The sequence below is a fragment of the Lepisosteus oculatus genome, chromosome 4 (genome assembly GCF_040954835.1).
Source record: "Lepisosteus oculatus isolate fLepOcu1 chromosome 4, fLepOcu1.hap2, whole genome shotgun sequence".
Lineage (NCBI taxonomy): Eukaryota > Metazoa > Chordata > Actinopteri > Semionotiformes > Lepisosteidae > Lepisosteus > Lepisosteus oculatus.
In genome coordinates, this window is record NC_090699.1 from 14,835,500 (window position 1) to 14,848,364 (window position 12,865).

Sequence of the window (12,865 nt, forward strand, 5' to 3'; positions counted from 1 at the left end):
CAACAACAGCCCCAACAACTACAACAACTGCCCCCACCACCACAACTCCCGAAACTACTACAACACCTACCCCAACTACCACCACTTCTTCACCAAGCACAACAACAGCCCCAACAACTACAACACCTGCCCCTACTACCATAACAACTGCCCCCACCACCACAACAACTCCTGAAACTACTACAACACCTGCCCAAACTACCACCACTACTCCACCAAGCACAACTACAGCCCCAACAACTACAACACCTGCCCCTACTACCACAACAACTGCCCCCACCACCACAACAACCCCTGAAACTACTACACCTGCCCCAAGTACCACAACTACTCCACCAAGCACAACTCCAGCCCCAACAACTACAACACCTGCCCCTACTACCACAACAACTGCCCCCACCACCACAATAACTCCTGAAACTACTACACCTGCCCCAACTACCACAACTACTCCACCAAGCACAACTACAGCCCCAACAACTACAACACCTGCCCCTACTACCACAACAACTGCCCCCACCACCACAACAACTCCTGAAACTACTACACCTGCCCCAACTACCACCACTACTCCACCAAGCACAACTTCAGCCCCAACAACTACAACACCTGCCCCTACTACCACAACAACTGCCCCCACCACCACACCAACTCCTGAAACTACTACACCTGCCCCAACTACCACAACTACTCCACCAAGCACAACAACAGCCCCAACAACTACAACACCTGCCCCTACTACCACAACAACTGCCCCCACCACCACAACAACTCCTGAAACTACTACACCTGCCCCAACTACCACAACTACTCCACCAAGCACAACAACAGCCCCAACAACTACAACAACTGCCCCCACCACCACAACAACTCCTGAAACTACTACACCTGCCCCAACTACCACAACTACTCCACCAAGCACAACTACAGCCCCAACAACTACATCAGCTGCCCCTACTACCACAACAACTGCCCCCACCACCACAACAAGTCCTGAAACTACTACACCTGCCCCAACTACCACCACTACTCCACCAAGCACAACAACAGCCCCAACAACTACAACACCTGCCCCTACTACCACAACAACTGCCCCCACCACCACAACAACTCCTGAAACTACTACACCTGCCCCAAGTACCACAACTACTCCACCAAGCACAACTACAGCCCCAACAACCACAACACCTGCCCCTACTACCACAACAACTGCCCCCACCACCACAACAACTCCTGAAACTACTACACCTGCCCCAACTACCACAACTACTCCACCAAGCACAACTACAGCCCCAACAACTACAACACCTGCCCCTACTACCACAACAACTGCCCCCACCTCCACAACAACTCCTGAAACTACTACACCTGCCCCAACTACCACAACTACTCCACCAAGCACAACTACAGCCCCAACAACTACAACACCTGCCCCTACTACCACAACAACTGCCCCCACCACCACAACAACTCCGGAAACTACTACACCTGCCCCAACTACCACAACTACTCCACCAAGCACAACAACAGCCCCAACAACTACAACAACTGCCCCCACCACCACAACAACTCCTGAAACTACTACACCTGCCCCAACTACCACAACTACTCCACCAAGCACAACTACAGCCCCAACAACTACATCAGCTGCCCCTACTACCACAACAACTGCCCCCACCACCACAACAACTCCTGAAACTACTACAACGCCTGCCCCAACTACCACAACAACTGCCCCCACCACCACAACAACTCCTGAAACTACAACAACACCTGCCCAAACTACCACCACTACTCCAGCAAGCACAACAACAGCCCCAACAACTACAACACCTGGACCTACTACCACAACAACTGCCCCCACCACCACAACAAGTCCTGAAACTACTACACCTGGCCTAACTACCACCACTACTCCACCAAGCACAACAACAGCCCCAACAACTACAACACCTGCCCCTACTTCCACAACAACTGCCCCCACCACCACAACAACTCCTGAAACTACTACACCTGCCCCAACTACCACAACTACTCCACCAAGCACAACTACAGCCCCAACAACTACAACAACTGCCCCCACCACCACAACAACTCCTGAAACTACTACACCTGCCCCAACTACCACCACTACTCCACTAAGCACAACAACAGCCCCATCAACTACAACACCTGCCCCTACTACCACAACAACTGCCCCCACCACCACAACAACTCCTGAAACTACTACACCTGCCCCAACTACCACAACTACTCCACCAAGCACAACTACAGCCTCAACAACTACAACAACTGCCCCCACCACAACAACTGTCCCCACCACAACAACTCCTGAAAATACTACAACGCCTGCCCCAACTACCACAACAACTGCCCCCACCACCACAACAACTCCTGAAACTACAACTACACCTGCCCCAACTACCACCACTACTCCACCAAGCACAACAACAGCCCCAACAACTACAACACCTGGCCCTACTACCACAACAACTGCCCCCACCACAACAACTCTCGAAAATACTACAACTCCTGCCCCAACTACAACCACTACTCCACCAAGCACAACAACAGCACCAACAATCACAACACCTGCCCCTACTACCACAACAACTGCCCCCACCACCACAACAACTCCTGAAACTACTACAAAGCCTGCCCCAACTACCACAACAACTGCCCCCACCACCACAACAACTCCTGAAACTACAACAACACCTGCCCAAACTACCACCACTACTCCACTAAGCACAACAACAGCACCAACAATCACAACACCTGCCCCTACTACCACAACAACTGCCCCCACCACCACAACAAGTCCTGAAACTACTACACCTGGCCTAACTACAACCACTACTCCACCAAGCACAACAACAGCCCCAACAACTACAACACCTGCCCCTACTACCACAACAACTGCCCCCACCACCACAACAACTCCTGAAACTACTACACCTGCCCCAACTACCACAACTACTCCACCAAGCACAACTACAGCCCCAACAACTACAACAACTGCCCCCACCACAACAACTGCCCCCACCACCACAACAACTCCTGAAACTACTACACCTGCCCCAACTACCACAACTACTCCACCAAGCACAACTACAGCCCCAACAACTACAACACCTGCCCCTACTACCACAACAACTGCCCCCACCACCACAACAACTCCTGAAACTACTACACCTGCCCCAACTACCACAACTACTCCACCAAGCACAACTACAGCCCCAACAACTACAACACCTGCCCCTACTACCACAACAACTGCCCCCACCACCACAACAGCTCCTGAAACTACTACACCTGCCCTAACTACCACCACTACTCCACCAAGCACAACAACAGCCCCAACAACTACAACACCTGCCCCTACTACCACAACAACTGCCCCCACCACCACAACAACTCCTGAAACTACTACACCTGCCCCAACTACCACAACTACTCCACCAAGCACAACTACAGCCCCAACAACTACAACAATTGCCCCCACCACAACAACTGCCCCCACCACCACAACAACTCCTGAAACTACTACACCTGCCCCAACTACCACAACTACTCCACCAAGCACAACTACAGCCCCAACAACTACATCAGCTGCCCCTACTACCACAACAACTGCCCCCACCACCACAACAACTCCTGAAACTACTACAACGCCTGCCCCAACTACCACAACAACTTCCCCCACCACCACAACAACTCTTGAAACTACAACAACACCTGCCCAAACTACCACCACTACTCCACTAAGCACAACAACAGCACCAACAATCACAACACCTGCCCCTACTACCACAACAACTGCCCCCACCACCACAACAAGTCCTGAAACTACTACACCTGCCCCAACTACCACCACTACTCCACCAAGCACAACAACAGCCCCAACAACTACAACACCTGCCCCTACTACCACAACAACTGCCCCCACCACCACAACAACTCCTGAAACTACTACACCTGCCCCAAGTACCACAACTACTCCACCAAGCACAACTACAGCCCCAACAACCACAACACCTGCCCCTACTACCACAACAACTGCCCCCACCACCACAACAACTCCTGAAACTACTACACCTGCCCCAACTACCACAACTACTCCACCAAGCACAACTACAGCCCCAACAACTACAACACCTGCCCCTACTACCACAACAACTGCCCCCACCTCCACAACAACTCCTGAAACTACTACACCTGCCCCAACTACCACAACTACTCCACCAAGCACAACTACAGCCCCAACAACTACAACACCTGCCCCTACTACCACAACAACTGCCCCCACCACCACAACAACTCCTGAAACTACTACACCTGCCCCAACTACCACAACTACTCCACCAAGCACAACAACAGCCCCAACAACTACAACAACTGCCCCCACCACCACAACAACTCCTGAAACTACTACACCTGCCCCAACTACCACAACTACTCCACCAAGCACAACTACAGCCCCAACAACTACATCAGCTGCCCCTACTACCACAACAACTGCCCCCACCACCACAACAACTCCTGAAACTACTACAACACCTGGCCCTACTACCACAACAACTGCCCCCACCACCACAACAAGTCCTGAAACTACTACACCTGGCCTAACTACCACCACTACTCCACCAAGCACAACAACAGCCCCAACAACTACAACACCTGCCCCTACTACCACAACAACTGCCCCCACCACCACAACAACTCCTGAAACTACTACACCTGCCCCAACTACCACAACTACTCCACCAAGCACAACTACAGCCCCAACAACTACAACAACTGCCCCCACCACAACAACTGCCCCCACCACCACAACAACTCCTGAAACTACTACACCTGCCCCAACTACCACCACTACTCCACTAAGCACAACAACAGCCCCATCAACTACAACACCTGCCCCTACTACCACAACAACTGCCCCCACCACCACAACAACTCCTGAAACTACTACACCTGCCCCAACTACCACAACTACTCCACCAAGCACAACTACAGCCTCAACAACTACAAGAACTGCCCCCACCACAACAACTGTCCCCACCACAACAACTCCTGAAAATACTACAACGCCTGCCCCAACTACCACAACAACTGCCCCCACCACCACAACAACTCCAGAAACTACAACTACACCTGCCCCAACTACCACCACTACTCCACCAAGCACAACAACAGCCCCAACAACTACAACACCTGGCCCTACTACCACAACAACTGCCCCCACCACAACAACTCCCGAAAATACTACAACTCCTGCCCCAACTACAACCACTACTCCACCAAGCACAACAACAGCACCAACAATCACAACACCTGCCCCTACTACCACAACAACTGCCCCCACCACCACAACAACTCCTGAAACTACTACAACGCCTGCCCCAACTACCACAACAACTGCCCCCACCACCACAACAACTCCTGAAACTACAACAACACCTGCCCAAACTACCACCACTACTCCACTAAGCACAACAACAGCACCAACAATCACAACACCTGCCCCTACTACCACAACAACTGCCCCCACCACCACAACAAGTCCTGAAACTACTACACCTGGCCTAACTACAACCACTACTCCACCAAGCACAACAACAGCCCCAACAACTACAACACCTGCCCCTACTACCACAACAACTGCCCCCACCACCACAACAACTCCTGAAACTACTACACCTGCCCCAACTACCACAACTACTCCACCAAGCACAACTACAGCCCCAACAACTACAACAACTGCCCCCACCACAACAACTGCCCCCACCACCACAACAACTCCTGAAACTACTACACCTGCCCCAACTACCACAACTACTCCACCAAGCACAACTACAGCCCCAACAACTACAACACCTGCCCCTACTACCACAACAACTGCCCCCACCACCACAACAACTCCTGAAACTACTACACCTGCCCCAACTACCACAACTACTCCACCAAGCACAACTACAGCCCCAACAACTACAATAACTGCCCCCACCACAATAACAACTCCTGAAACTACTACACCTGCCCCTACTACCACCACTACTCCACTAAGCACAACAACAGCCCCAACAACTACCACACCTGCCCCTACTACCACAACAACTGTCCCCACCACAACAACTCCTGAAAATACTACAACGCCTGCCCCAACTACCACAACAACTGCCCCCACCACCACAACAACTCCTGAAACTACAACAACACCTGCCCCAACTACCACCACTACTCCACCAAGCACAACAACAGCCCCAACAACTACAACACCTGCCCCTACTACCACAACAACTGCCCCCACCACCACAACTCCTGAAAATACTACAACGCCTGCCCCTACTACCACAACAACTGCCCCCACCACAACAACTCCTGAAAATACTACAACGCCTGCCCCAACTACAACCACTACTCCACCAAGCACAACAACAGCACCAACAATCACAACACCTGCCCCTACTACCACAACAACTGCCCCCACCACCACAACAACTCCTGAAACTACTACAACAGCTGCCCCTACTACCACAACAACTGCCCCCACCACCACAACAACTGCTGAAACTACTACACCTGCCCCAACTACCACAACTACTCCACCAAGCACAACTACAGCCCCAACAACTACAACACCTGCCCCTACTACCACAACAACTGCCCCCACCACCACAACCACTCCTGAAACTAGTACACCTGCCCCAAGTACCACAACTACTCCACCAAGCACAACTACAGCCCCAACAACCATAACACCTGCCCCTACTACCACAACAACTGCCCCCACCACCACAACAACTCCTGAAACTACTACACCTGCCCCAACTACCACAACTACTCCACGAAGCACAACTACAGCCCCAACAACTACAACACCTGCCCCTACTACCACAACAACTGCCCCCACCTCCACAACAACTCCTGAAACTACTACACCTGCCCCAACTACCACAACTACTCCACCAAATACAACTACAGCCCCAACAACTACAACACCTGCCCCTACTACCACAACAACTGCCCCCACCACCACAACAACTCCTGAAACTACTACACCTGCCCCAACTACCACAACTACTCCACCAAGCACAACAACAGCCCCAACAACTACAACAACTGCCCCCACCACCACAACTCCCGAAACTACTACAACACCTACCCCAACTACCACCACTTCTTCACCAAGCACAACAACAGCCCCAACAACTACAACACCTGCCCCTACTACCATAACAACTGCCTCCACCACCACAACAACTCCTGAAACTACTACAACACCTGCCCAAACTACCACCACTACTCCACCAAGCACAACTACAGCCCCAACAACTACAACACCTGCCCCTACTACCACAACAACTGCCCCCACCACCACAACAACCCCTGAAACTACTACACCTGCCCCAAGTACCACAACTACTCCACCAAGCACAACTACAGCCCCAACAACTACAACACCTGCCCCTACTACCACAACAACTGCCCCCACCACCACAACAACTCCTGAAACTACTACACCTGCCCCAACTACCACAACTACTCCACCAAGCACAACTCCAGCCCCAACAACTACAACACCTGCCCCTACTACCACAACAACTGCCCCCACCACCACAATAACTCCTGAAACTACTACACCTGCCCCAACTACCACAACTACTCCACCAAGCACAACTACAGCCCCAACAACTACAACACCTGCCCCTACTACCACAACAACTGCCCCCACCACCACAACAACTCCTGAAACTACTACACCTGGCCCAACTACCACCACTACTCCACCAAGCACAACTTCAGCCCCAACAACTACAACACCTGCCCCTACTACCACAACAACTGCCCCCACCACCACACCAACTCCTGAAACTACTACACCTGCCCCAACTACCACAACTACTCCACCAAGCACAACAACAGCCCCAACAACTACAACACCTGCCCCTACTACCACAACAACTGCCCCCACCACCACAACAACTCCTGAAACTACTACACCTGCCCCAACTACCACAACTACTCCACCAAGCACAACTACAGCCCCAACAACTACAACACCTGCCCCTACTACCACAACAACTGCCCCCACCACCACAACAGCTCCTGAAACTACTACACCTGCCCTAACTACCACCACTACTCCACCAAGCACAACAACAGCCCCAACAACTACAACACCTGCCCCTACTACCACAACAACTGCCCCCACCACCACAACAACTCCTGAAACTACTACACCTGCCCCAACTACCACAACTACTCCACCAAGCACAACTACAGCCCCAACAACTACAACAACTGCCCCCACCACAACAACTGCCCCCACCACCACAACAACTCCTGAAACTACTACACCTGCCCCAACTACCACAACTACTCCACCAAGCACAACTACAGCCCCAACAACTACATCAGCTGCCCCTACTACCACAACAACTGCCCCCACCACCACAACAACTCCTGAAACTACTACAACGCCTGCCCCAACTACCACAACAACTTCCCCCACCACCACAACAACTCTTGAAACTACAACAACACCTGCCCAAACTACCACCACTACTCCACTAAGCACAACAACAGCACCAACAATCACAACACCTGCCCCTACTACCACAACAACTGCCCCCACCACCACAACAAGTCCTGAAACTACTACACCTGGCCTAACTACCACCACTACTCCACCAAGCACAACAACAGCCCCAACAACTACAACACCTGCCCCTACTACCACAACAACTGCCCCCACCACCACAACAACTCCTGAAACTACTACACCTGCCCCAAGTACCACAACTACTCCACCAAGCACAACTACAGCCCCAACAACCACAACACCTGCCCCTACTACCACAACAACTGCCCCCACCACCACAACAACTCCTGAAACTACTACACCTGCCCCAACTACCACAACTACTCCACCAAGCACAACTACAGCCCCAACAACTACAACACCTGCCCCTACTACCACAACAACTGCCCCCACCTCCACAACAACTCCTGAAACTACTACACCTGCCCCAACTACCACAACTACTCCACCAAGCACAACTACAGCCCCAACAACTACAACACCTGCCCCTACTACCACAACAACTGCCCCCACCACCACAACTACTCCTGAAACTACTACACCTGCCCCAACTACCACAACTACTCCACCAAGCACAACAACAGCCCCAACAACTACAACAACTGCCCCCACCACCACAACAACTCCTGAAACTACTACACCTGCCCCAACTACCACAACTACTCCACCAAGCACAACTACAGCCCCAACAACTACATCAGCTGCCCCTACTACCACAACAACTGCCCCCACCACCACAACAACTCCTGAAACTACTACAACGCCTGCCCCAACTACCACAACAACTGCCCCCACCACCACAACAACTCCTGAAACTACAACAACACCTGCCCAAACTACCACCACTACTCCAGCAAGCACAACAACAGCCCCAACAACTACAACACCTGGCCCTACTACCACAACAACTGCCCCCACCACCACAACAAGTCCTGAAACTACTACACCTGGCCTAACTACCACCACTACTCCACCAAGCACAACAACAGCCCCAACAACTACAACACCTGCCCCTACTACCACAACAACTGCCCCCACCACCACAACAACTCCTGAAACTACTACACCTGCCCCAACTACCACAACTACTCCACCAAGCACAACTACAGCCCCAACAACTACAACAACTGCCCCCACCACAACAACTGCCCCCACCACCACAACAACTCCTGAAACTACTACACCTGCCCCAACTACCACCACTACTCCACTAAGCACAACAACAGCCCCATCAACTACAACACCTGCCCCTACTACCACAACAACTGCCCCCACCACCACAACAACTCCTGAAACTAGTACACCTGCCCCAACTACCACAACTACTCCACCAAGCACAACTACAGCCTCAACAACTACAACAACTGCCCCCACCACAACAACTGTCCCCACCACAACAACTCCTGAAAATACTACAACGCCTGCCCCAACTACCACAACAACTGCCCCCACCACCACAACAACTCCAGAAACTACAACTACACCTGCCCCAACTACCACCACTACTCCACCAAGCACAACAACAGCCCCAACAACTACAACACCTGGCCCTACTACCACAACAACTGCCCCCACCACCACAACAAGTCCTGAAACTACTACACCTGGCCTAACTACCACCACTACTCCACCAAGCACAACAACAGCCCCAACAACTACAACACCTGCCCCTACTACCACAACAACTGCCCCCACCACCACAACAACTCCTGAAACTACTACACCTGCCCCAACTACCACAACTACTCCACCAAGCACAACTACAGCCCCAACAACTACAACAACTGCCCCCACCACAACAACTGCCCCCACCACCACAACAACTCCTGAAACTACTACACCTGCCCCAACTACCACCACTACTCCACTAAGCACAACAACAGCCCCATCAACTACAACACCTGCCCCTACTACCACAACAACTGCCCCCACCACCACAACAACTCCTGAAACTACTACACCTGCCCCAACTACCACAACTACTCCACCAAGCACAACTACAGCCTCAACAACTACAACAACTGCCCCCACCACAACAACTGTCCCCACCACAACAACTCCTGAAAATACTACAACGCCTGCCCCAACTACCACAACAACTGCCCCCACCACCACAACAACTCCAGAAACTACAACTACACCTGCCCCAACTACCACCACTACTCCACCAAGCACAACAACAGCCCCATCAACTACAACACCTGGCCCTACTACCACAACAACTGCCCCCACCACAACAACTCCCGAAAATACTACAACTCCTGCCCCAACTACAACCACTACTCCACCAAGCACAACAACAGCACCAACAATCACAACACCTGCCCCTACTACCACAACAACTGCCCCCACCACCACAACAACTCCTGAAACTACTACAACGCCTGCCCCAACTACCACAACAACTGCCCCCACCACCACAACAACTCCTGAAACTACAACAACACCTGCCCAAACTACCACCACTACTCCACTAAGCACAACAACAGCACCAACAATCACAACACCTGCCCCTACTACCACAACAACTGCCCCCACCACCACAACAAGTCCTGAAACTACTACACCTGGCCTAACTACAACCACTACTCCACCAAGCACAACAACAGCCCCAACAACTACAACACCTGCCCCTACTACCACAACAACTGCCCCCACCACCACAACAACTCCTGAAACTACTACACCTGCCCCAACTACCACAACTACTCCACCAAGCACAACTACAGCCCCAACAACTACAACAACTGCCCCCACCACAACAACTGCCCCCACCACCACAACAACTCCTGACACTACTACACCTGCCCCAACTACCACAACTACTCCACCAAGCACAACTACAGCCCCAACAACTACAACACCTGCCCCTACTACCACAACAACTGCCCCCACCACCACAACAACTCCTGAAACTACTACACCTGCCCGAACTACCACAACTACTCCACCAAGCACAACTACAGCCCCAACAACTACAACAACTGCCCCCACCACAATAACAACTCCTGAAACTACTACACCTGCCCCAACTACCACCACTACTCCACTAAGCACAACAACAGCCCCAACAACTACCACACCTGCCCCTACTACCACAACAACTGTCCCCACCACAACAACTCCTGAAAATACTACAACGCCTGCCCCAACTACCACAACAACTGCCCCCACCACCACAACAACTCCTGAAACTACAACAACACCTGCCCCAACTACCACCACTACTCCACCAAGCACAACAACAGCCCCAACAACTACAACACCTGCCCCTACTACCACAACAACTGCCCCCACCACCACAACTCCTGAAAATACTACAACGCCTGCCCCTACTACCACAACAACTGCCCCCACCACAACAACTCCTGAAAATACTACAACGCCTGCCCCAACTACAACCACTACTCCACCAAGCACAACAACAGCACCAACAATCACAACACCTGCCCCTACTACCACAACAACTGCCCCCACCACCACAACAACTCCTGAAACTACTACAACAGCTGCCCCTACTACCACAACAACTGCCCCCACCACCACAACAACTGCTGAAACTACTACACCTGCCCCAACTACCACAACTACTCCACCAAGCACAACTACAGCCCCAACAACTACAACACCTGCCCCTACTACCACAACAACTGCCCCCACCACCACAACCACTCCTGAAACTACTACACCTGCCCAAAGTACCACAACTACTCCACCAAGCACAACTACAGCCCCAACAACCATAACACCTGCCCCTACTACCACAACAACTGCCCCCACCACCACAACAACTCCTGAAACTACTACACCTGCCCCAACTACCACAACTACTCCACGAAGCACAACTACAGCCCCAACAACTACAACACCTGCCCCTACTACCACAACAACTGCCCCCACCTCCACAACAACTCCTGAAACTACTACACCTGCCCCAACTACCACAACTACTCCACCAAATACAACTACAGCCCCAACAACTACAACACCGTCCCCTACTACCACAACAACTGCCCCCACCACCACAACACCTCCTGAAACTACTACACCTGCCCCAACTACCACAACTACTCCACCAAGCACAACAACAGCCCCAACAACTACAACAACTGCCCCCACCACCACAACTCCCGAAACTACTACAACACCTACCCCAACTACCACCACTTCTTCACCAAGCACAACAACAGCCCCAACAACTACAACACCTGCCCCTACTACCATAACAACTGCCCCCACCACCACAACAACTCCTGA

General features: G+C 52.2%; 2 protein-coding genes across 2 annotated transcripts; both read left to right on the top strand.

Moving 5' to 3' along the window:
• Positions 1-5: 5 nt before the first annotated feature.
• LOC138238221 (mucin-2-like) lies at positions 6-10,978 on the top strand (the record flags this gene model as incomplete). The annotated part of the gene is made up of 4 exons (XM_069188278.1): positions 6-1,078; positions 5,200-5,360; positions 8,776-9,521; positions 10,781-10,978. Coding segments are annotated over 4 exons (2,178 nt in total), but the record flags the coding sequence as incomplete, so codon positions are not given.
• Positions 10,979-11,078: 100 nt separating this feature from the next.
• On the top strand, positions 11,079-12,865 carry LOC138238222 (salivary glue protein Sgs-3-like; the record flags this gene model as incomplete). Its single annotated transcript, XM_069188279.1, has 2 exons — positions 11,079-11,876; positions 12,689-12,865. Coding segments are annotated over 2 exons (975 nt in total), but the record flags the coding sequence as incomplete, so codon positions are not given.